This window comes from Bos indicus, chromosome 2 (assembly GCF_029378745.1).
Source record: "Bos indicus isolate NIAB-ARS_2022 breed Sahiwal x Tharparkar chromosome 2, NIAB-ARS_B.indTharparkar_mat_pri_1.0, whole genome shotgun sequence".
Classification (NCBI taxonomy): domain Eukaryota; kingdom Metazoa; phylum Chordata; class Mammalia; order Artiodactyla; family Bovidae; genus Bos; species Bos indicus.
The window spans coordinates 44,471,105-44,497,611 of record NC_091761.1 but is presented as its reverse complement, the minus strand read 5'-3'; the positions used below and the strand labels follow the sequence as shown (position 1 = coordinate 44,497,611).

The following is a 26,507-nucleotide window of genomic DNA, read 5'->3' as shown; positions in this document are numbered from 1 at the left end:
GCCATGGCCGGGGCTCAATCCCTGGTGGGAGAACTAAGAGTCCACAAGCTGCATGCAGTCAGAAAAAAAAAAAAAGTTGCCTTGAAGAGCAAATGTCTTTGTTTTATGATCTTTCAACCAGATATTCAGGGGAAAGTTAAGTCCTCTGTATCTTATATCTAAATTCCTGCCACTTCCTGTATTTTCTACACCCTGAGCCAATTTATTAGAATTATGTAAAAGCAAGGATGGCCTAAATAAAAAGAACTGACAGTGAGTTTTAAATATGTGCAAAGAAAAATCATCAGGTTGTTGAGGTTACGTATTGTCTGGCACTTTGAGTTTGTCTAAAATAGACAAATAGGAAAATTATTTGCAGGCAAGCGGGAAAACAAAGTTTTTGGTTCTTTTGTAATGTGTAGAAGCATCACGACTTAGTGTAATGTGTCTTATAGGTTCTCTGGCTCAGTCTCTACTCAGGAAGCCCCTTTTCTGATATTCAATCAGTGAGAAAGAAGAGTGGATTGGGATAAGTGAAGAGGGTAGGAGAAGATGAAGGAGATTGCATTACATTTTGAAAGGTGAGGACTATCTGTAAAAATCATTACCAGCTCATTAAAGTACTAGATTCAGACATCAATATATCCTCACATAAGTCAAAAAATACTTACATCACTAACGATGTCTCTGGAAGCTTTGGCTGCCTGCACAGAAATTGCATCAACTGGGAGATCATAGCCTTTTTTCAAAGCTTCTTCCCATCCAAGTTTATAGAGTTTCTGAAAATTAAAGAAAATATTTACCATTATTCAGTGTATATTAAAACCACAAAGGATTATTGAACAGAAGTTTACCTAAAGAGTGGACATCAGATTCTAACATCATCTATCTTATCTCTAAAGATATGGATAAAAAAGAATATAAGCTGTTTAACAGAGCAATGACTTAGCATCAAGTGATCTGGCTTCGACTTTTTTTTTTTTTGCCTCTGAGACTCGCTCCCCACTACCTTGGCATTAATAGTATAGTTGATTACGGCTTTTTTCATTCAGACACAATGTGTTCATATCAGGTATGTTAGGTAGATTTCCTCTACCATTAAGTACAGTCTAGGCCTACTAATTTGAATATAGGTATTAAAGTAATTGATTTTAAAAAGGTCAGGTAACAAAATTTTAATTATCTAAATGATAAAAGTAATAGAAAACAAAATGCCTTTTGTAAGGTGCAAAGAATAAGTTCATCTTTTTGACTCAAATTCATTGAATTGATGCACGTATGTTTAAACTGGACAGTAATAAACACAACTGAAGGCCATCCAGTGCTTACTGTGTGCCAGGAGCTGTGATGAGAGCTGTGCATGGAATTCCCCATTTGGTGCTCATAGCAATTCAATGTCATAGGCACTTTAAAGGTACCAGTTTTGGGAATGAACAAACTAAGGCTTAAACCCAGTATTACACAACTCATAAATGGGAAAGTCAAAGCTCATACCAGGTCTATTTGGTGCATTTTTCTTTCAATAACTTGAGATTTATTGATTTTCTACACTGTGCCAAACACAATTAGTACTGAGATAAACAAAAGAGGCACAGTAGCTACCTCCATGGAATGAATATATAATCACAGCCGTTCACTTGCTTCTAACCACCATGAACTGCAACATCCCTCTATTAACCACTTTGACGCATTCATTTCCATAGCTTCAGAATTTACATCAATTATATACCATGACATCATTTAATATGTTTAATTACATATTTTACCTGACTGTACATGGTTTGATTTTGTTTGGCTTGTAAAATATCTGGCGTATCTGGCATCACGTGAATCTTCGTTTTATCTTTGTTCCAATCAACGGTGTATAAATACTAGAAAGTTAAAAAAAATACATTTAAAATTGGAATAACTTTTTAGGTCAAACAAGAAATTAAAAAAAATAACAAGACATTTGAATGCACTCAATTTGAATTAGGTCAAATTAATGTAGTAACTAAAGTAATATATAATTCAGGAAAGACACCAAAAATAAAATCAGACTTAAAAAATAATTTAAAAGAAAGAATTATTTCTAACTCAATTAGAAGGGCAAGGGAAATAAAAATAAGAGGTAAGGAGCAGAAAAAAATGGTGTAGGGGAGTGTGCTGGTACTGTTTGCCACTGCATAGAAGTGATGAGTCCAAATTAAAATTTCCCAAACAAGAACCAGGGGCTGTTAGCCCCGCCTGGCTGGGAGCTGCAGGGAAGCTTGGCTGTTCAGTTTACCTTGTTCATGGTATGGGCATTCTGCTTAGCAAGCACCATGTCCATGGAGTCATTCAGCTTTGTAAACTGGAAGTTGCTAGGATGCTGGCGGTATTTCTGGTCACTGGCATATTCAGTTGCTTTCTTGGCCTTTTCCACTTCTAGGGAACCAGCTGGACTCCAGCCAAGCCCTTTGTACCATTCATTGTAGTCCTGCTTATATTCATTCTATAAACAGAGGAAGCACATTTACTTTATCAATTCAGACACAACAATGTGGCATAGGAGCCTGTAATCTCCCTTCTCATGCTAGGAACACAATCATCACCCAGAAAGAAGATCACTTACATCACTCTGTATGCGATTCATATTCTTGGACAGCTGGATGTTCATGGCATCGGGGAGGAGAATATACTTGTGAATCAGGTGCTTGTAGTTGGTATTGGTGATATTGGCTTGGGCATCCTTGGCGGCCGTGACACTGAGCATGTCGGCAGGGGTGTGGTAGCTGGTCTTGGTCTTCTCATAGTTTTTCTTGTACTCCCGGTCAGATTGCATTTTGGCCACTTGCATGGAATGAACTAATTTGGGATCATCCTCAAGACTGCGGAAACCAACCATCTTCCCCCTCTCCTTTTCATAACTGTGTTTGTATTTATACTGTGAAGAAAATGTTAATATTTATTCAGAGCAATTCCCTTGACCAGATATCATTCTAGTGTCAATGTTCTGCTATTTCATAAAAAATGATACTTGTATAGAATTCTGTAGTTCAGAGAATACGTTTTTCACATTTATTTATGTAACCTGATACAACTATATATTGTGAGGTAGACGGCAAGTTATTCTTACTGCCCCCATTTTATAGATGAGTAAACTGAGACCCAGAGGGATGAATGACTTGCTAAGGTCCCTAAGGATTAGAACCTTGATCTTTTGATGATACACCACACTGATTTCTGCTTTTATGCTGTTGTTAAAAGGGACCTGTAGTAGGTAATAAGAGTACAGCAAACAATAAAAGAAAAAAAGCAGATTGCTCCAAGCAGTTTAATGTTGCCCCAAGAAATCATCCAGCCAGTCTTACACTGATAATAGGCTTAGTTATGAGACACACAGTATACTTTCAGGGTAGCTTTATATTTGTGGAGTTCTTTTCCAGATTCTCCATACTGGTGTAATGGGGAAGAAATTTTGCTATTTATCACCACCTTCCCTCTATAGTGGGGAGATCCTGACACATGGAAAGCTTCATATTCAGCCCATCTCTTGTGGGTTCAGGTGTGCAACTTAGGGGTTACAATTTGGGAGAGCCAAATGACTCCAGCACAATAGAGGGAGAAGAATATGGAGTTCTTGGGACAACGAAGGAGTAGGGTAGGGATGGAGAGGAAGAAAAGATGAAGAGCAGAGAAGGTGGAGCAAAGAGAAAGTATGCCTGGGGGATGGCTAAGGAAAGAGTGCTCTGAATGCACTCCTCCCACTTCCCCCAAATCATTAATGTTCACTGTGAGTGGATTTCTTATTGAAACAAACAAATGAAAGAAGTGAGTCTCATTGAGATGACGTGTTATGGCAATGGTAGATAAGCACACCAGCTCTCTGGGGTTGGGGGGAAAGCCCCAATTTATAATGTTTGCCAATTTCTCTGGTGTAAACACTCCCATCACAGCTGTTATCAAGCGGTCAATAGTTTAACAATGGGCTTGCAAAATTCCTAATTATTTGATAATCAGCTATCATGAGAACAAAAGATCAGCACCCCCAGCACAGCCCTTTCTGAGACATCCTGTTAGGAAGACAGTCTAAGAGGCAGTAGGCAAGGATAACTCGAGTCTTCATTAAAGACTTAGTGAATGGCTTTGGATTTCTACAGGCCACGGTCTCGGTGAGGGAGACCAAAGTAAATTCACCCAGATCTCATGAGTCAGGGAGCTGACATCTAGGTGGTCATAATGTGACTGGCATTCTATTTTTTTGAAATATCCAAAAAAACACGAGAGCAAGGTTAAGACATGTTCATAGAACATAATGGGGCTACTGTTAGCAGGCATGCTTTTTTTTTTTTCCTCATGTTTTACTCATTCAGTGTTTTTAGAACTCAGCCCTTATTATTTTGGTAGAAAAGAAACCCCCAGTCAGGTGACTGCTTTCCTTAGACGTACATCACTTGCAATATCTCTTGAGGCCTTGGCAGCTTTGATAGGAATTGCATCAGTTCTGAGATCATAGCCTTTCTTTTTAGCCTCTTCCAAAGAAAGTTTGTAGAGTTTCTGGAAAGAGAAGCAAAGGAAACAGTTTTCTTCTAAATAGGAAAATCTTAATTTATTTTCAAAGACTAAACTGGCACTGAAGTTAGAAATGTGAAAGTCCACTATATTTATTGATGCATTTTGTCAAATAAGAGTCAAGAGAAGAAAACAAATAAGCCGTGCTCTTACATCAAAATACGTTCACTGTTTTGCAATGGACATTTTAATGTATATAATTGTATGGATTCTACAATCCAAAAAGAAGTCAACTATCCCAAATCCCTATGTAATTCAAACAAACAAAAGAAAAAACACCTGGTAGGATTTGAGGGTTTCCTAGCAACTGGTTAGGATGAGAAAGGAGGTGAAATAAAACCCCTATGCAGAATGTGCAACAGTACGTGTTGCACATTCCTTATGGGGCTTGACCTAAATTCTTCAAAATGTTCTTCCCTCTCCATTTAACTTTTCCCAATACTCCCTCTTTAGAAACATTCCAAAAGCTTGGTAGAAGGACTCTCTAAGAAAGTCCTGGGATTCACTCTTTATCTCTCATCCTGGGCTCTAAAGCCATTCTCTTTAATTCTCCTAGTTTGATAAAAAGTAACTACCCCTAGAACAAAATCCAACTCCCTTCGAATTCCTAACTGCTGGACCCAAGGCCCATCAATAGGCCTATTCCTATTCTTATCAAAGCAAGATGAGAAAGAGAAAGATGCTCATTTGTGGATTCCCACTCATTTTCAAAACATTCACTCTCAAAATTAAAACATTAATCGTTACTTTGTTTTTACTAGTTCAAATGGGTAAGAAAGAAAGATGACAACAGGGGAGAATCTTACTTACATCACTGATATTAATTGCATTTGCCTTTGCCAGAATAATCTGGGGGATATCAGGCATGATATGGACTTTGGTCTTGTCAGCCTCCCATGCTTGTTTGTAGAGGTGCTGGAAAGTGGAAAAAAAAAAAAAAAAGAAAGAAAAAGAAATCAATGGAAGTTAATATTTAAAATTTTTTAAATAATTTAGTACATACACATTGAAAGTGACAGTCACTCAGTTATGTCCGACTCTCTGTGACCCCATAGACCATATGGTCCATGGAATTCTCTAGGCCAGAATACTGGAGTTAGGTAGCCTTTCCCTTCTCCAGGGGATCTTCCCAACCCAGGGACCAAATCAACCAAGGGACCCACAAAGCATGTGGATTCTTTACCATCTGAGCGACAAGGGAAGCCCAAGAATACTGGAGTGGGTAGCCTATCCCTTCTCCAGAGGATCTTCCTGACCCAGGAATCAAACCAGGGTCTCCTGCACAGCAGGCAGATTCTTTACCAACTGAGCTATCAGGGAAGCCCCATACATACATATTATTTTACACAAATATCAATATTTTATATATTTTTGTTAGCTCACTCTTATTTTTTAAAAGTTTAAAAGAAAAATGTGCTCAAACAAGATAGTAGAGAGGATGTAAAATGGAAAGTAAAATGTCCCATCTTCCTATTTTACAGCCTGGATATAGCATTTCCATCTTAGAATTTTCTAGGCATATTAAAGTCCACATAAAGTCCTTTTGAAATATAAATGAAGTCATATACATTATTCTACATCTTGCTTTTTTACTTAATATTATATGATAGACATCTTTTAGCTGTCTCAAAATAATTAACTTCATTCATTTAAAGAGCTGCATGGTATTCCATGAAGAGGTATCACCTAATTGATTTAACCAGTTCTCCATTGATAGACATTTAATTTGTTGTTTTCATTTCCTTCTATAGTAAGCAATGATGCCATAATCTTTGCAGTGATCTGGAGATGTACCACCCAGATACCCATTCAAAGAAGGACTTGGTGCCCCAACTGTTTGCAGACAGCCTCCAAATTGTCACCTGCTTCAGGGTTTTGCTGCCTCACTCAAGAGCACATCTCCCTGGTGGCCACATTCAGGGATCTTCAGAGTCCAGGTACAAAGTCCTGGCCATTTTACCCAGCGAAGGACACTCCTGACAGGCTGTATCCACTCAAGAGTCCTCTGTGGCACTGACCTAGGCTTTGTAAGGCCAGCATCCCAGTTGGACTCCTCTTGCCATGTCTGCCTCCCACGGGTACTGATCCCCCAAAAATGCCCTGTACTCCAAATTCCATCTCAGCATCTCCTTTTGGAGACCCTAACCTGCAAAAAATACTAACAGATATATGTATATATGTATATCTTTGCACTTACATGAGGCCTTCTGAAGGGTATTGGGTGGATGAATTTTAATTTTAATTAACACTCGCAAAACTAGTTTACATTAACTTTCTTTCCAATACTGTATATCACACAAGTTTTTAATTTTTGGAAATCTTGTAGGTGAAAAATGCTTGCTCTTTGTTTTAGCCAGGTTTGACTTAAAAAATAAAAACAAATCTTCTAGAGTTTTCTCCTAGATCAGGGGTTGATAAATGTCAAGAGTCAAATAGTAAATAATGTTAGGTTTTGCGAGTCACAGAATCTCTGCTATATAATACTCAGTTCTGCTATTGCAGTGCAAAAGTGGCCACAGACAATATGCAAATGAAGAGCTGTGGCTGTGTTACAATGAAACTTTAGTTAAGAAAGCAGTAATTTTCTGATCTCTGTTCAAGACCAGCAGAACCAATCAGAACTATGCAGTGATGAAAATGTCTGTGTCAACCAACACGACAGCTCCTAGCCACACAGGGCTATCAATCACTTGAAATGTAACTAATGTAAATGTAGAACTGAATCATTATTATTTAATTGACTTAGATTTGTCATCACATGTGGCTAGTGACTATAGTATTAGACAGTGCAATTCTAGTGGAAAGAGCAATACTTATTCCTCAGAGTCCTGGCTCTAGTCTAGACCAGGTGATTCACCTGCTCTGTGTCTCTAAAGGAGGTGCCTTGCCTCTCTGGGCCACACTTTCCTCAACCCTGCAACAAAGGGATTCGACCTGATGATCACCAAGATACTTCTTAGTGCTATAGCGCATTTGCTATTTCTATGATTCTCATCTTGGCATCAGTAGTCTAAAATGATAATCATTAACATTGGAAAAATGAAAAAGTGTTTAAAAAATAAATGTATGTTTGTGATAGTTTAAATTCTATATCTTAAAAGGGACACTGAGATTTGTGCCTTGTGCTGACAAGTCCCTTTCAAAGAGGCTGATCTTCTTGATAAATTTCTCTCTCAGAAGATTCCAGAGGATTTACTCGGAGACTTAGCATAATACAGCTCTTTCTACATCACTTTCTGCAACTGTATCATGTTAGGTCCAAATTATTTTTCCCCTTTTTGGTTACTCAGTGGCATTTCTAGTTGTGATCTGCACAATATAACCAATGCTGCTGTAATTATTCTGTTATCTGCAACTTGAAAACAGGTGTTCAAGGAAAGAGGGTAAAAACAAAACAGGGTGATGTGCTTGTTTGATTGTTGGTCATGAAATCAACCAATCGCTAATAATGTCAAACTACAGTGAGACTTTTCTAAAGACTGGAATCATTACTGATCCAAGGAACTAGTGGTGCAAAGCAATTGCTCTTAGGATTGGCTAGAGAAGTTTCTAGCTCAGAAATGCTGCTACAGCCATGTAATCTAGGAGTTTTCCTTTATTCCAGCAAAGAGCAAGGAAGAGGGGTGGGCTGCGACACACAGCCCCGCAATCTACTGAGTCAGCATCATGAACTTCTACTCAACTTCACCTTAAACAAGTGGGACTCATTCTCAAGATATGCATGGAAAAAGTCTATACTTACGTCTACTGGGTAGGGTGGTTCATTAAACATTTGAAGAGGGCACTTTATTAGGACTAATTTGTATCTTTTTCTTTAACTATAAGACCCTTTTTTAGAGGAAACATTAACTATGATGCTATAAAACTATTATCAAAACCTGTAGGTTAAATGTAAGATATTCCTGGCTTATTTCTGATTCCTGTCAAACACTACATTATTGAAAGACTTACTTCATTCATAATTTTTGCATTATTCTTGGCCAAAACCATGTTCATCGAGTCCATCAAGGTGGAATACTTCAAAGTGTCTGGATGCTGGCGATACTTCTTTTCACTGATAATTTCCATGGCTTTCTTGTTTTTCTCAGCCTCCAGGGAGCCCAGAGGGAGCCATCCAATGCCTTTCATGAAATCAGCATAGTCAGCTTTGTACTGATTCTACAAAAGAGGAAAAGTTTGAGGATGAGAAGAAATCACAGCTTCCTAGAATCATGAGCAGGTATTTAATATTCCGTAAGTTCCCCTTCAGTTTTCAACCAATAGTTTATTCAACTTCAACTACTTATATCCCTAAATTTCTTTTTCACATTTCTTTGCATGAGAAATTTAAAACAAGCAGTAGTATCTTTGTGATTTGTTTCTCTCAATACCTTCATAAAGAAAAAAATGCTAAGAAATACCAAATAGATCACTCTACCATGTGACTACTATCTCAAGAAAGGTGACCATGCTGGACTAATTCTCGTACAAAAACCTCCAAGTCCCCTTGGCTAATAGATGACTCAGGGGACCCCATTCCTATCTTTAGCTATAAGCCTTTGAGCAGCCACCACAGTTAAACTGCTTCAGGTATGCCAGAAAACCTCACCAGTACTTTGTGCAAATTTCATTGCTTCCCTCCTCTGTTTTGACATTTCCCTCTATAACTGTACCATGGTTGCTTTCACTCGGATATTTGTGTACCCCTCCAACTATAGCTCAGCTTCTACATTTCTAAAGAGAAATATGGGCTTGGTGTGGCCTGCCTTTGGTTCATAATTTAATTTCTCCCAGCCACCCAAGGGCCTCTGTAGCTGAATTCTTGGTTTTCCACCCTTTGTACCTTCCTCGCATTTATCCTAATAGCTGTTTCAGCCATCATCTCCTATTTCATCAGTAAGTAAGATAGGCAATTACAAAGTCAGAAATGAAAGCTGTTTGGGAATGAGGGGCAGTAGCTCTCAAGTTATCTGACTTTTTGCTTCACTTCTTCCTTAATCAGGAACCATAAAAAGTATGGAAGCCACAAAAACTGCCAACTTTCTCAGCTAGATGTATTTCCTTCAACAAATCCTTTCTGAAACCAAATTTCATTTGCTATTCCTGAATCTAACATCCAGCAATGCTTACAACAATAATAGATCAGATTCATTCCTTTGTGTTTAAAAAAATTCAGTCTAAGGTAAAACATGAAACATCTTATTGGGAAATTACATATGAATTTCTTTTTGGATTTTCAAAATGTCGTTACTTAGAGTCTTTCATGATTTGCCTATTATCTCAAAGTAAGTGCTCTGCAAACGTGGCTGTCACATACATCACTTTGAATCTGCATCATGTTTTTGGCCAATTCCAAGCTCATGGCATCAGGAAGCATGTTGTAGGTATGGATCACGTTCCTGTAGTTGGCATTGGTGGCCACCTCCTGAGACTTCTTGGCAGCCACCACACTGAGCATGTCCACTGGGGTTTGGAAGGATGTCTTGGATTTCTCATAAGCCTTCTTGTACTCCCGGTCTGACTGCATCTTGGCCACCTGCATGAAGTGCACCAACTTGGGGTCGTCCTCGAGGCTCCGGAAGCCAATTTGTTTCCCTTTGGCTTGTTCATAGGCTTGCTTGTACTTGTACTGTGGATGGAAAAGGAACATGGACGTGAGATAGTGAAGGAAACAGAACAAAATATAGTTCACTAGATGCCATTAGCTTAGTCATGGGTTTAGGGCTACTCTAAACTTAGAAAAGGAAGATTTGCTGGGATGGGCCAGGGAGCAAACTACTTTACTTCAAATTTCTTGCCAGAATTGAGTCCATGAGGGAAAGAATCATCTCAGAGTTAATCAAAGAGAGGTGTAAATAAGTTGCTTTAGGGAGACTTAGAAAGAGGCTTTCCCCACTCAGCTGTGTAACCAATGGAAAAGGCTGCAGGCACCATTTCTCTACAATCAGGAAAGAGCCTGGTAATGAATCTTCTGGGCAAAATGTATAGCTCGTATCCCAGTGTTTGCTTAGAATTGCCCACTAACAGTTGAATTATTTTGGGGCTTCCCAAGTGGCACTAGGGGTAAAGAACCTTCTTGCCAATGCAGCAGATAAAAGAGATGCAGGTTCGATCCCTGGGTCAGGAAGATCCCCTGGAGGAGGGCATGGCAACCCACTCCAGTATTCTTGCCTGGAGAATCCCATGAACAGGGGAGCCTGAAGGGCCATAGTCCATGGGGTCTCAAAGAGTTGGACACAACTGAAGCAACAGCACATAGCACAATTTAATTATTTTAACAAGACCCTGTTACCTTTTACATTAAATAATGAACACATGATTAGAGGGTCCTTGGGCTGGGTGACGGAGAAGGCAATGGCACCCCACTCCAGTACTCTTGTCTGGAAAATCCCATGGATGGAGGAGCCTGGTGCACTGCAGTCCATGGGGTTGCCAAGAATCGGACATAACTGAGTGACTTCAGTTGCACTTTTAACTTTCATGCATTGGAGAAGGAAATGGCAACCCACTCCAGTGTTCTTGCCTGGAGAATCCCAGGCATGGGGGAGCCTGGTGGGCTGCTGTCTATGGGGTCGCACAGAGTCGGACACGACTGAAGCGACTTAGCCGCAGCAGCAGCAGGGCTGGGTGAAGGGATGTGTCTTGTGTGTTACAAAGGATGGGGGTCCCACCAACACTGAACAGAGCTGACTGCAGCTCCTGCATACACACAAGCTTGGCTCATTTGCTTTTTTCCTTTATACTAAATAAAGCCCAGAGGAATCACTTACATCACTGGCAATGTCTCTGGAGGCTCTTGCAGCCTTTATTGAGATGGCATCAGGCCTCAGATCATATCCTTTCTTCTTTTCTTCTTCCCAGCCAGCTTTGTACAGTTTCTAAGTGATGAGGTAGAAAAATGCCAGCATCTTGTTAGTCAGGTTAGAACGGGGATCCTGATTTTAAAGTGGTTGGCATGTGGGAGACAGATATTCCACAAATACTGGCTTCCTTCAGCCTCCCCGCCCCTCATTTTTGTTTCTGGTGTTCACCTACTTACATCACTCATGGTGATCTGGTTTACTCTGGAGAGTAAAATGTCTGGAGTATCAGGCATGACATGAATAGTGGTCTTGTCTTTGTTCCATTTCTCAGTGTAGAGCCTCTGCAACAAGAAAGGCCACATATGACTATACAGCAGGACTAATCTGCAACATGCTATCACAATGTGAGGGAGAGACCCACAGTTCCAGGGCAGAAGAGGGTCAATTTGACATTGCAAAATGAAGCAAACATCAAGAAGGGCTGATGAGACTGAGCACATGAGTTTAAAAAACCATCAAACATGGGAGCCCTCTTTCTACTGAAACAAATGTCTTCCTGCCCCAATCACACACTACATGGAGTTTTGTGGTTCCATCACACATTCAGCATGGTGTTGACAGTCAGCCTGGGGTCAGTATAAGTTGGAGCTCTCTAGATACAAGAGAGGTTATAGACTACCCCCTCCCACCACCATGGCCATGATCATCAGAAAGATGAAAACTCTGATGAAGGTCAAAGTGGTGATGCTGGTTCAATGGCTTGAGCACTGCGGGAGTTCTGAGGCTGAGACCAGCAGGTAAGTTCTTACCTTGTCCATGATCAGTTTGTTACTTTTGTTTAGCGCTTGCTCCATTGTGTCCATGGCGTATGTGAACTTCAGCTTCTCGGGGTGCTGGCGGTACTTCTTTTCACTGAGAATCTCTCCTGCTTTCTTTGCCTTCTCTACCTCCAGTGACTCTAATGGCAACCAGCCAATCCCTTTCATCCAGTTGGTGAAGTCAGATTTGTACAGGTTCTTTACAAGGAAAAAGGAAATTTCATTGCAGAAAGAGTCAAGGCTTGGGTTTCTTTAGACATATTATTTGCCCATTAAAAAAAAAAAAAAAGGATAGGGGGATGGGGAGAATAACCCATATTTTATTCCCTACCATTCTTCAGAAAAAGAAATTATAAAAGTGAATGTATTCATGGTGGTTTTGAACAGACAATCCTGACCCAATCCCTTTAAAAATTTAAATTTCTTGCAGGAAAGTTAACAAAATTTTACATTGGAAGGATTATTATATAGCATCCATTTGCACCTCTTAGTCTTTCACAGAATACATCATATACTGGGGTCTGACATCCAAAGTTTAAAAATATGTATATAATAACCAAATAAAACTACATATGTACAGTTCAAGTTAGTAAAATCCTAAAATCCCCAATTCTGGAGAGGATCCCTAATTACAGTGAGTCCAGCCAGGTTTAGGATGGAGTGAGCCACCAGTAGACATGGCCAACTCATTCTATGCTGACAATCTGATGAATGCTACGTACATCACTCTGAATCTGCATCGCATTCCTGGAGTGCTCCACATTCAAGGCATCGGGCAGCAGGGTGTAGTGGTGGAAGGGTTGTTTATAATTGGTGTTGGTGGCGACCTCCTGAGATTTCTTGGCTGCTGTCACGCTGAGCATATCCAAAGGTGTGTGATACTTGGTCTTGCTGGCTTCATAGCCCTTTTTGTACTCACGATCTGACTGCATTTTGGCTACATTCATGAAGTGAACCAGTTTAGGATCATCCTGAAGACTGCGAAATCCAATTTGTTTGCCTTTGGTTTTCTCGTAGGCCTCCTTATATTTGAACTATATGAAAAAGAAGGGCAGATGGAAGTTTGATAGGGTCGACTGTAGGAAAGTGTTCAGTTGAATTTATATCACAGATTAAGCAATAGACAAACTGAATCTACGTAACATCTAAGTTTTTAGTATTTTTAAATAAACAACTACCAAAATATTTCCAATGGACGGTCTTGGGATATGCTCTGGGGATAATTAAAAATGGAATAAATTACAGCTTATATCTAGATTAGACATAAGTAGGTTCTCTGAATATGCTCAAAGGTTCCTAAAAAGTTTATTAAGGATTTGGTGTACATAGTTTTTACTATGTTTCTTTGATTAATTTGTATTACCTAAGTAAGTATTTGTATAATCCTGAGTAAATTTCAGCAAAGACATTATAAAAATTAGCATACTAGACTCCAGTGAATAAGTTTCCTAGGTAGCTCAGTGGTAAAGAATCTGCCTCCCAATGCAGAAGACCTGGGTTCAATCCCTGGATTGGGAAGATCTTCTGAAGAAGGAAATAGCAACCCACTCCAGTATTCTTGCCTGGGAAATCCCATGGACAGAGTAACCTGGTGGGCTACAGTCCATGGGGTTGCTAAGAGTTGGACACAATTTAGCAACTGAGCACATATTTGTATGATCCTGAGTAAATTTCAGCAAAGACATTATAAAAACTAGCATCAGTTCAGTTCAGTCACTCAATCATGTCCGATTCTTTGCAACCCCATGAATTGCAGCGTGCCAGGCCTCCGTTCATCACCAACTCCTGGAGTTCACTCAAACTCAAGTCCATTGAGTCAGCATACTAGACTCCAAATGAATATGTTTCGACTATATCAAGGCATTAAATCAATTTATATAGAAAATAAAACTTAATTTGTAAAAAGTAAATTAAGTAAATAAGCATAAAACTCATGACAGAAAACTAAAATACTGTCATTTAATCTATAATTCTTCCTGGTTTTCCATAAGTCACCAGATTTTTTTCTTTATGGAAATTATAAAATATTGTATTCTTTTAAAATAATGGGAGACTTTTTTGATTTAGTGATATTTCAGTATACCAAGGTTTTTTTTCTTAACAAAATCCAAATAAAAAGTGGTTTTCACATTCATAATAATAATAATAATGAGAATTTCAAGTATTTCAGAGTTTAAAAAAGTCCTATCCTTGGTAACTGAATGAGCTTTTAAATATTTTTAAGTGAAGCAAGATAAAAAAACTGGTACATAAGATATTAGGAAATATTTTTATATTACAACCTTTATTTGCTTTCTAATATAGCTCATATAACCTCATACACCATGTAAAGATTTGTAAAATACAAAAAAAGCTTGCTACTTTCAAATTAGACTTACATCGCTAGCAATATTCCTTGAACTTTTTGCAGCAACAATGGGAATGGCATCTGGTCTCAAATCATAGCCCTTAGCAAGGGTTTTCTTCCAATCTGCTTTATAATGAGACTTGGAAAAAAGGAAAGATTATTTTAATATTTGATGTAATTAAAAACAGGATGCCAAAATCGTCATAATATATCCCTTACTATTAAAAAATTCAGAGTTAGGGCTCTTTGTTCATCTTTTCACGATCTATTAGATTCTTTTTAAAAAATATATCAGTAAACTATATACACAGTATGATCTCAACTGCTGTAAAAAAATGTATATGTTTGTATAAAAAATCAGTGGAAAGGTAATGCTTTGAATGTGGGATAACAATACAAATTTTTCCATAATTTTCTATACTTTTCAATTTTTCTATAATAAGCATGTAATGCTTTTATTTTCTTGTAATTTTTGTATGAAGCATTTTAAACTTACACAAAGATGTGGATAGTAAAATAACAAATTCAGACATAGTATTACCCTGCTTTAATTAACCTTAATGTTTAAATATTACTTATAAAACTAGGGAAAAAGTTTTAAATAAACCAAAAGCATAAAAATGAGTACTTAAAGATTGTTTATTTGGCAATAAAATAGAGTCTAAAATGTTAGGAAGAATGACTAAGTCATCTTTTAAGAAATGAACAGGTTTTATCCAGGTTTGATTATGTCTTTAAATTAGAATTTACCAATTTGATTTAAAAGCAAAATGAAATAATTCATAATAGTACATTTAAACATCACCACTAATTAAGTATCCAAGAGAGATGCTAGTCACATACAAAAAAAGACTTTCTAAAGAAAATTGTGGTGAGCATTTTTAGAAGTTTAACAAATAGCCAAAAGTCAGAGATAGCAATACTTACAATTACTACAGATTGTGCACTCCTGATTTTCCAATCTGAATGTCCCAATTTCTTTCACTTTTTAAAAAATGGAACACAGACTACTAGATTGATTTAACAGCTAATGAATCATGGCCCACAGTTGGGAAAAGTCTGCGTTAAGTGAAATGAATGCTACCTCTAGCCTCATATTCTATGATAAGAATCCAATCTGTAGTCCATTGATTTGCAAATGTGTCCCCATACAGGGAGGGCAAGGAGAAACTTAAGAAACAGGCTAAACTCTCCAGCTTGGTAGGTGACAGGTTTAATAAACAAGGGAACTTAGTGAGTGTTTTTGGGCAGTCACAAGACAAACAAATCTTTGCAACTGCCCACCAGAGCCATACTAGTTTATTTAGGCCTCAACTAGATTCAGTCCCGAGTGGTCTCAACCACACATTGGTCTCTCAAGGCCGCGTCCTTGAAAATGGCTCCCACTGTGGGATAGGAGTGGGATAAGGAGCCTCCAATTGCCCAGGTCCAGCTCCAGGATCACCCGATAGTCTTGTCCTGTCAATGATCTTCTCCAACAGACTCAAGGGCCCACACTCAGTTGGCTTCCTCTAAAATTCTCAGTGCTGGAATTACACAGAGCTGGAAAGGGGAGGCCCCTGATGCAATACTAAGACAGGCACCCAGCCAAATACTCACATCACTCATGTTGTAGGCATTGACCTTGGCTTGAATAAACTGGGGCACATCGGGGTCCATAGTGTACTTGTGCTTCACTTTCTCTCCCTCCACCTTGTAGTTCAACTAAAAACAAGGAGGCAGCATGCAAACTGTATTAGCTAACATAATGTAAGTTTCATCTAGGACATGTTCTTTTAAAAAGGAAGACTATCATTTGTGTTTTTCCATTTACAAGGCAGTTAGCTACTCTATCATGCAGAGAGAGTGTTGACAGACATATTCATTCACTCATTCCACCAATATTTATTGCACAATGGTGTGGGGCAATTGGCAGTGTGGTAGGTCCTGGTTTAAAGTGTTCAAGTTTATTTAATAAATAAATAAAAGCTGACCTTGGAGTTTATAGTCCTGGAGAGGAAACAGAAAAAACAAACTGCAAGATGGAGCTAGAATTTGTGGTGTAAATAAAATAACTTCAGGAAAGAAACAAAAGGGGACATCAAAGGCTCTCTAGAAAGGTACCACTGATACTCAAACATGAAGAAAGGGGAAGGGTCTGGGCAGAAGAGGAGCATTCGGAGTCCGGGGTCTGGAAAGGCACAGCCAGCTTGAGGGACTGAAGGTCACAGAGGGCTCTGAGGGGGTCCCAGAAGGATTAGACAGGAGGAGGGCAGGGCCACAGAGCTGAGGGCCTTTTCATTTCAACCAAGTTAACAAGTTTAGATTTTGAGTTCGAGGAGAAGTTACTAACAGGCTTTAAGTATGAGAAGGACATGATTCACATTTTAAGATAGTCTTTTTGGTTGTCACATGGGACCTCAGGCAGGGAGTCGAGATAATGGATTACTGTAGTTGTCCATATGAGACAGATGGGGACCAGAACTAGGGTTGGTGGCAGCTGAAAGACGGAAGTGCTGCGACAGGATGGCTGAGAGAGTGGGGCGGGAACCCAGCAGATGCACTGGACGCGTGGTTCACACAGCGAGGCGTCAGCGGTGACTGCCAGGTTTCAAGCTTGAGTAACTAAGGAGATTTGATGGCATTTATTGGGACAGGGAGTTCATAAACTGAGTGTAGGGTTTTCCTAGCTAACAGGAAAAACACAGGGAAAAATGACACTTTGTCAGTACAAGAGAAGTTGCAAGAATCTACACCCTTTAGTGCCACTAAAATTGAATTAATCTTGAAATATCTGTGGTAATGTGGAACTGGTCTGAGAAATAAAATCCACAGTTAACCCTCAAATCCGAGCCAAAGAATGTATTTCCCATCTTCAAATATCTGGGACCAAACACACATAGTTTCTTCCCTCCTTTGTTTTCTACTTACCACTCTCTTTCTGGTGGAGGTATCATAACATGACTCTGAACTTATCAAATGAGGTGAAACACAGCATTGTTATTAGCCTCTGACTAAGAAAAAGGGTCCAGATAGACCTGAGCTTAGAAAGGAGACTCCAGATGGCTCTGAAAGTAAACTACTTCAGCCCTCCCTAAGGCCTCTCAGAATATCCGGCTATGGCTTTCTTTCTTTTTGGCAAAAAGATTAGGATATTAATTAGCCTTCTTCTCATTTACCTAGGTAGAACTCTTGCAACTCAGAGCAATAAATATCTTGGGTTTGCAATTCAGACAAGGTCACAGATGATAATAGTGATAATTTCTTTTCACATCGATAATGTAGGGCTCTGCTTATGAACAACACAGACTCTCCACATTTGGAAAATAAAGCAAACTTGGAACATCTTCCTTCTCTCCTCCCTGTTCTTCTTGAAGTCCCAAGTTGCTACAAAGGTAAAACCCTTTGAATATAGCTCTGAAAAGCAGCTGATTTACTAACACAGATGCACGCTCACGGACTGAGTTAAGAAGGATGGTGGAGTAGCTGGTCATGGGGTTATTCACAGACAAAACCATTTGAGGGGAAACCACTTACATCACTCAGCTGCTTTGTGTTGTGCTGAGCCAAAACCATGCCCATGGAATCAGGCACACTTGTGAACTTGATGGTATCTGGGTGCTGTCTGTACTTTTTCTCATTTAATGCATCGCCTGCTTTTTTGACCTTCTCAACCTCCAGAGAACCAATTGGTATCCATCCCATGCCCTTGAAGAAGTGGTTGTACTCATCTTTATATACATTCTGTAAGAGAGTAATCTCAGATGAGAAGATATCCTAGAGCATGCTCAAGGGACGTTCCGGAAATCTGCAATTCTATCCAGGGGGAAGGAAGCATGCCTGTCAGCATGCTTGTTTCTACAGTGGCTCTCTTGGCTGTCTGCCCCAGAGCTTCTTACTCAGAATTTGATCATAAGAAGAAGCAGCTCTGTCATTAGAGTGCATTATACATTCCAAGAGGGAATCCAGGACACATATTTCCATAGGTACTGCTTAAAAAATGTGTCTCTTCTCACCATAAATTGGGCTTTCCCTTTGATTTCACTGAAAACTCCACAACTTTTGCATTTCACCCACACTGTTCACCTAGGCCCCTCTATCTCAGTGTGAGAGACATTCTCATTGAGCAACAATAAATGAACACCATTTCTTCCTTTTACCAAGGACAATTTTCACAAAAACCTGGCTCCTGCAGCAGTAAATGCCCTGAATATTAAACACCTTCCTTATATAGCTCTCCATGAGTCATGCTGCAATCACAAAACCAGAAGCCTGGTTCACTATAGATGACTCGCTATATAGAGACACATATATGAGAATGTGACTTTGAGTTAAAACAAACAAAAAACTTTCTTGAATTCAGAAAGAATAGAGAATGCTCATATTTTGCATTGTACATATCACCATTGAAGCAGGCCCACCAGGAGCAACCATTCCCTCTTGTTGAGAGCCAAGGTGGCCTCCACACTTATTAGAATATGGTGCTATATTTGATCCATAAGTTAATAAAGATATCAATGATTGTGATGAGAACACAGAAAGCTAGTAAAACACAGCTTGCCTATCACGCCTTTCTTACTGTTTCAATGATTGTGTATTTTAAAGTGCGTTTTTCAAATATCTTATTGTATTGCAAAGTCTAACTAAAATAGGAAGAAATGATCGCCCATTTATTACGAACATCTCTAGGTCTGCTATATTATACATACTCACATCACTCTGAATTTGATTCACATTCCTGATATGCTCAAGACTCAGAGCATCAGGTAGGTATGTGTAATGATGTATTGGCTGCTTGTAGTTGACGTTGGTGGCAACATCCTGGGCCATCTTTGCAGCAGTGATGCTAACCATGTCCCCAGGGGTATGGTAGCTGGTCTTGGTGTTTTCATAGTTCTTCTTGTATTCACGATCAGACTGTAACTTTGCCACATTCATATAGTGAACCAGCTTGGGATCATCCTGGAGGCTTCTAAAACCTACTTGCTTTCCCTTTGCCTTCTCGTAAGCTTCCTTGTATTTATACTGCAGAGGAAGAATTTGGTTAGCAGAGTCCTAAGCACTGGGAACATTGGGTGCAGCAAGTATATTCACACACAAAGAATATTATCACTTTCTGAAAGACTACACAAGAAATGCATTCTAACAACCTCCACCCAACACCCTCCAACCTGAGAAAGTTTAGAGTGAAAGCATTTATTTCCAGCAGTGCTAGGTTATAAATGAGTGTCATGATAAATTCAGGACTAGTTTTTCTTTGTTATGAATTCTATAGATGATTTGCATGTTAAACTTTATATAAAGCCCACTGAGTTTTCATACTTAATATAAACATGATACACTCCAAAATATAAGACCAATCTCTCCTGGTTTTCCAAGGATGTGAATTTTCCTAATCCAACATGTTAGTTCACATCACAGAATACTAGAAATACTTTTGTTTTCTATTCTGATTGGCCCAGTGATATGTATACAACAGGTGCAGAAGAAACTCTAAAGAACTCTACATGAAAGATGGTTATACTCATGTCTCTTTGGAGTGGAGAAAATATTACTATGTTGTCTCAGGTTAACTTCATATGGTTTTAAAAAAAACCCTCTTCTTTTAAGTGGCCATCAATTTGGGTGCTGCATAGGCAGGTAAGTAGCTGGGCTTTCAGCCAACCCCACTTCTCAGCAGCTCCTCTCCAAGCTCACTGCTGAAGCACTGCAGATGAATTGAGGAACTGAAGAATACGGGAGAAACCACTGAGCCCTTCCCCGTCAGCAAAAACCTAACTGCAAAAGCTCTGCTGTCCGAGGTCTCTCACAGCTAAAGTTGGCAATGGGGTATAGATTAAGTTATACTCCAGGTAATAGAGCAAACCCTCAATTTTTATGTATGAGAATTCAAATCTACCCAAACTCTGAAGATGCTCTGCTCCTGCCATTTAAGCACTGATTTATAAACAACAGTCTAGCAGGCAAAAGGATTATCCAGTGATTTCTAGACATATTAGAAAAAGTTCTATGTAAGGGCTAAAAAGAGAAATGATAATGTCATATTTTAGACTTTCACTTCTCCTTAAACTAGATTTCATAGTGATGGGCAAACCTTTGAGGAACACATTTTCAGTACCAGCCCTACATGGAAGGCTGGAGAATTCTTATACCCTATATTCTACATATTCTGTATATGTGACTCCTTTCTTTTCTTGTCTCAAACCAAAATTGTAGCCTCTTTGAAGTTTGGGGGAGAATAGATACATGTATATGTATGGCTGAGTCCCTTTACTGTTGACCTGAAACTATCACAACATTGTCTGTTAATCGGCTATACCACAATACAAAATAAAAAGTTAAAAAAGAAACTGTAGCCACTGGAATACGGCGTGACAGTGAAATCTATGGGTGTGCATGCTTTTGGAAAATTTTGTTTTTCAATGATGGGAAGAAGTCAAGTGTATATTTTTTTTCTACTACAGATGAAATGGATATCAATTCTACTATAGATAAAATAAATCAAAATTATATTCTAGAAAAGTGGGCTTTTTACATTTGGTTTATAAAATCTATCCATTTTATCTAACATCTTCTCAACCTTCTTAATATAATTATAATGCAGACAGTCATCTGAATTTAATATGTTGGTGTCTTGTCAGGGTGTTCTCCTTGAAAACAAATGAGAGCTGTGAGGGAAATGTGTCAGGGAAAGTAATTTGGGCTATGAATCAGAGGAGAAAGCTGCTTTCAGATTTATGACAGCTGTACCAAGTGGGGTCAACTGAAAAGAATCACAAATTATTGAAAAAGTTACAGGTTTTCAAAGCAGTATTTGTGGAGAATTTCAATGTCATTAATTCAACATATTGTTTTCAATGTGGTATCACTTTAACAAGCACCCATTTAATTATCTTTAAAAAATGCAATCCACCAAGATTTCACCCAGAGTTTTTACTCACGTCACTGGCAATGTTTCTCGATGCCTTGGCTGCAGTGATGGGGATAGCATCACCCAGCACATTGGTGCCCTTGGCTATTAAATCATGCCAGTCCCGTTTATAACACACCTGGGATGGAAAAGGAACAAGATGTCAGCATGCTGTGGAGTAATTAGCCACAGTGATTCCTCAACAGCTGGGATTGTTTTGTTCTTTCCCAGAGAGAAGCTAGAAGAATCTCCTATAGCACACACTGTTTTGAGAAGTCACACTAATGGTAAATCAACTATTTTTCAATTAAAAAAAAGTCACTTTAGCAAAATGTCCTACTTTATACAGTATAAAATTATTAGACTCCGTACTAACTATTCACCCAAATCTGGTTTAGGCACATATTGAAGAGGGATACTGAGAAACCGGAATGGATCCAGAGGAGAGTAATCAAGGTTCTAGAAACCACAGTATGTAAGGACCAACTGGAGAAAATGAAATTGTTCCATCTTATGAAAGAAAGATCCTAGGAAGACCTGTAGTTAGCTTGAAAAATTTTAGGGTTATTGGTTAAAAAAAAAAAAAAATCATTTATCCTTATTTTTCTGGAGGATTAAAAAATTCCTCCATGTGCAAAACTAGGAAAATGAGAGGAATAGGGGTTGAGGTCTAAACAAAGAAAAAGGGTATCCCCTAAGAGTTGTCCTAGTACACACTGGCTCAGGAGTAAAGAATTCGCCCACAATTCAGGAGACACGGGTTCAGTCCCTGAGTGGGGAAGATTCCCTGGAGAAAGAAATGGCAACCCACTCTAGTATTCTGGCCTGGAAAATCCCATGGACAGAGGAGCCTGGTGGGCTATAGTCCATGGGGTCGCAAGAGTTGGACACTACTTAGCGACTAAACCACCACCACCACCACCACACTTGAAAAGGCCGACTCAGGAAGTTCAGAACAATCATTATGAGGTATGATCTAACAGGGTTATAGAGAAAATTGACCTAAATTGTCAAGGCCTTGTCATACTCTAAAACTGTTATTTTATTATCAGGTCTGGATTTCACACCCCATCACAAACCATACTTACGTCACTTAAATTGTAAGCATTGCACTTGGCCTGAAGAAATTGAGGAAGATCAGGACTCATCGTATATTTATGTTTCACATCTTCTCCTTTAGCTTTGTATAAGATCTGCAACACATAGTCACAAAAATAAAATGCATTATGGATGGTACAAAAAAGAAAATATATTAATCACATGCTTAAAGGAGTTTTTCTTGGCATAGTCTCCCACTATTTCTATTGTTTAAAATGATCAAAGGCATCTTCCTATTTTAAGAAACTCGAGATCTTGATATCTTAAGGAAAACACAACAGCCTCTGTATTGGAGAGAAAAAAATCCCAAGAAAATTGAAATCTTTGCTTGACAGAAATGAATAAAAAATGAGTTCAAATGTGAAATCATAACATGGATAAAACAATTCACTAAAGCCAGAAAAAAGTCATTTTTTTGTTAGTAGAGTTAGTAGTTCTTACAGTCTTGTGTTTTGTCGTTTGTTTTTTATTCTTAGAAAAAGTTAGCTAGAATGAGTCAATATTGCTAAAAAACTTTCTATTATAAATCATACCAGTAAGGCACATAATAATTTTCTCATAATGTAAAGGTGCTTACATATAAATCTAGCATATGCAAAAACTTACCACTTCAAATTTGCCCTATTTTGTCATTTTAAAGATGTCTGAAAGACATCAAAATGTGTGGCGTAGGAATCGTACTGTGTCCTCCTCTTGATAATTAAAAAAAATTGCTTACTTTCTAAAACTAAAACAGAATCAGAATCTCAAGAAGATTTTTCATCTCTTGATTATCATTTATTGTATATACCTCCACTTCTTTAGCGTGGAATACCATATGGAAACTGGTGTACATGTATCAGAAGTAAAATCTGAAATGACTAATATCTAAATGAATCCTCACCCAAATACAAAATAATTCCTTGCAGGAATCTAAGAGCTATCTTCACTTCTTCCTCACTGCCTTCAGAAACCACCTCTACTCATTCTGAGAATCCCATTAATTTCACCCTCTAAACATTTCCTTTCCCATAGCTATTGCCTGAGTTAAGCCCAAATAAGGCTTCTGTTGAATTTCTGTAGCAGCTTTCTAATTCATCTCCTTGCCTCCAATCCTTCCCTTCTCCAAAATAACCTCGGCAATTTTTGCCAATTACTTTTAAAACACAGATCTCATTATAGAACTCCATGGATTAAACATCTTCAGAACTTCTTGTTACCTACCCACTGAAGTCCAGACTATAAATTAGCATGCAAGACCTTCAATAATTGGTTATAATCCTGGATTCTTCATCCTTCACTGTCCTTCCATTCACTAGTTCTTGACAGTCATGTTTTTCATTTTGTCAGGAAAGTGGCATTTCTTATTTGCCAGAGAGGCTCTGGCAAGGAGTTGCTCTCTCCCCTTGTACCTACTTAGCACTGCCTCTCCTGTAACATGTCTATATGGTGATGCTGTTTCTATCCATGCTTCTGTCTTATACTCTTGTCCTGTATTTGTTTTATCCTACATCCTACTCATTCTCATCCATCTTTGTATCATCAGCACATAATACAGTGCAAAGTATTCAAAAACATTCATTCATTGAATTACTGAGTGAGTGCTTTTGATGTCCCTTTATTACTCTTCCATACACCAAAATTTCCTTTAGATCTGTCTTTAGCCAGAGCATATACATTGTTCATGGACAGGCAGGCAAACAATTTACTAATCTCCGCCAAGACATAAGTAAAGTCTAGTAATTGTGTATGATGATTTCTGAGGTGCAAAATCAACTACTCGTGTATTATTTCACTGTATTAATATTTTACATAGGAAAAGCAAATACAGAAATCTTTATATAGAATGGACTATGATGAATTTGCCACAATAAGATGTGGGGATTTAAGAATAGAATGTTTTGTACTATGTCAAATTTATTCAATAACAGAATTTCAAGGCAGTTAAAAATGGAAGATGTTTTAAAAAAAAAAAAGGAAAAAAGCAAAATAGAAAATGTTAGTATCCAAAGTAAAAATAATTATAATTATTATTTTTAAATAAAATAATAATTCTAAAAGGAACAGAATAAAATTTTCAAATTTGTCCAGGGAATAAAAATGGCCAGCTGATTTTTTAAAGCCCCTCCATCCTCTTGCATGCTCGGTTTTGTTGTACTCACATCACTGACTTGCTGTGTGTTCTGTTTTGCCTGGACCATAACTGGGGAGTCCACGATGCTGGTAAATTTGAGGGTATCTGGATGTTGCCTGTACTTCTTTTCATTCAGGGCATCACCTGCTTTTTTAACTTTTTCTACCTCCAGACTGCCAATGGGTATCCAGCCTATGCCTTTCATCCAGTTGTTGTAGTCTTCCTTATAGACATTCTACAGCAAAAGGGGAAGAGAGGAGTGAGTGCCCCAGGCAGTGGGTTCTCTCACAAGGCTGCCACCTTAGAGGGAGACTGTCTCATGGAATAAACATCACTTACATCACTCTGTATGTGCATCATGTTTTTAGACAACTCCAGGTCCATGGCATCAGGCAGGTAGGTGTAGTGATGGAGTGAATGCTTATAGTTGACATTGCTGGCAACATCTTGAGCTTTCTTAGCTGCCACAATGTTGACCATATCATGGGGCGTGTTGTGTCTGGTCTTTGTCTTCTCATAGGCTTTTTTATACTCCCGATCTGACTGTATTTTGGCCACGTTCATATAATGAACCAGTTTAGGATCATCTTGGAGACTTTGGAAGCCAACCATTTTCCCTTTGGCTTTTTCATAATCTTTTTTGTATTGGACCTATTGGAAAAAAAGGTGGGTATATTTTTTAAGTTAGGAAGATTTTACTGAACAATTGAGACCGTGATTTGAAGCAACTGAGCTCCCCAGAAATTATTTTCATAACTAAACAATTTGATATTGGCCTGTATATATTTGCAATGTAGCCTGGTAAAATTAAAATGTTAGAGTCCATTTGGTTGCCTATAGTTGCTTCTGCCACTCAAGAGAGGTTGGGGTGGGGGTGTTACTATAATCCACATCAGTGACAAAGTAAAACAAATTCTTTTCTACTTCAACAGTGATAGAGACAAGTGAAAATTTAAATATTTGGACTCCTCTGGTGGCTTATACTGTCTGAACCACCAGGGAAGCCCAAATATTTCACAATTTCCACCAATTATACTATGCTTCTAAAACCAAATACCTGGCTATTTTAGGAGCAGTAGTAGAAGAATTTTACTAGTAATAGGCCACCTCATGCGAAGAGTTGACTCATTGGAAAAGACTCTGATGCTGGGAGGGATTGGGGGCAAGAGGAGAAGAGGACGACAGAGGATGAGATGGCTGGATGGCATCACTGACTCAATGGACGTGAGTCTGAGTGAACTCCAGGAGTTGGTGATGGACAGGGAGGCCTGGCGTGCTGCAATTCATGGGGTTGCAAAGAGTCGGACACGACTGAGCGACTGATCTGATCTGATCTGAGTACAATTTTAATGAGTCTTTGGATATTCAAAAGAAGACCCAGAACAAGTAGTGTGCAACACTAATTGGCTCTGAATAATAAAGTGGAGAGAACTGAGCTTCCTTAAGGAGACCTGGGAAGAAGCCCAGGAAGCTGAGAAGCAGAGACATGAAGGAAAGTTTGTGTGAATGTTGGGATGGGGTGCCTGGAAGGGAACACCACAGAGAAAGGAGATCAGTGAGACATCCTGGAGCAGGGCTTTTAGGACATGGACTTCCATCATTCAATCTTAGTGTATTTACATTGGGGCAGTGTTAACTTCACATCAGTCAGTCAGTCAAGTTGTACTTGGGATTTGGAAGGATACTAAGCAGCAGCAGCTGTGTTCCATCTCTGGATCATGCAGAGGAGAAAGAATAAGTCCAAGGAAGGAGAGCCCAGCTGAGCCAGAGCAAAACCATCCTGTGCAAATCAGGAGCCTGAGGTGGTCAGAAAAGGTAAAGCCTCAGGCAAAGCAGCAATGGTGGGGAAGGCATCCCACTTCCGGCAGGGCAGCAGGAAAGGCCTTGAGGCCATTTTATTTACATCTCAAAGAGGAAGTGACTTCAATTCCCATCTGGATTGAAGTAA

General features: G+C 38.8%; 1 protein-coding gene across 18 annotated transcripts in view; it reads right to left on the bottom strand.

Moving 5' to 3' along the window:
- NEB (nebulin) overlaps window positions 1-26,507 on the bottom strand; it is a 219,245-nt gene that overhangs the window by 146,952 nt on the left and 45,786 nt on the right. For all 18 annotated transcript variants that reach the window (XM_070768009.1, XM_070767914.1, XM_070767927.1 and 15 more), the window contains 20 exons: window positions 24,899-25,210; window positions 24,588-24,794; window positions 22,437-22,541; window positions 21,380-21,487; window positions 19,152-19,463; window positions 17,976-18,182; window positions 16,059-16,163; window positions 14,491-14,598; window positions 12,835-13,146; window positions 12,104-12,310; window positions 11,531-11,635; window positions 11,262-11,369; window positions 9,809-10,120; window positions 8,464-8,670; window positions 5,323-5,427; window positions 4,390-4,497; window positions 2,573-2,884; window positions 2,246-2,452; window positions 1,746-1,850; window positions 651-758 (listed from right to left, as the gene is read on the bottom strand). In XM_070768009.1, coding sequence (XP_070624110.1) covers window positions 651-758; window positions 1,746-1,850; window positions 2,246-2,452; window positions 2,573-2,884; window positions 4,390-4,497; window positions 5,323-5,427; window positions 8,464-8,670; window positions 9,809-10,120; window positions 11,262-11,369; window positions 11,531-11,635; window positions 12,104-12,310; window positions 12,835-13,146; window positions 14,491-14,598; window positions 16,059-16,163; window positions 17,976-18,182; window positions 19,152-19,463; window positions 21,380-21,487; window positions 22,437-22,541; window positions 24,588-24,794; window positions 24,899-25,210 — 3,660 coding nt within the window. The remainder of the gene's footprint in view (window positions 1-650; window positions 759-1,745; window positions 1,851-2,245; window positions 2,453-2,572; window positions 2,885-4,389; window positions 4,498-5,322; window positions 5,428-8,463; window positions 8,671-9,808; window positions 10,121-11,261; window positions 11,370-11,530; window positions 11,636-12,103; window positions 12,311-12,834; window positions 13,147-14,490; window positions 14,599-16,058; window positions 16,164-17,975; window positions 18,183-19,151; window positions 19,464-21,379; window positions 21,488-22,436; window positions 22,542-24,587; window positions 24,795-24,898; window positions 25,211-26,507) is intronic.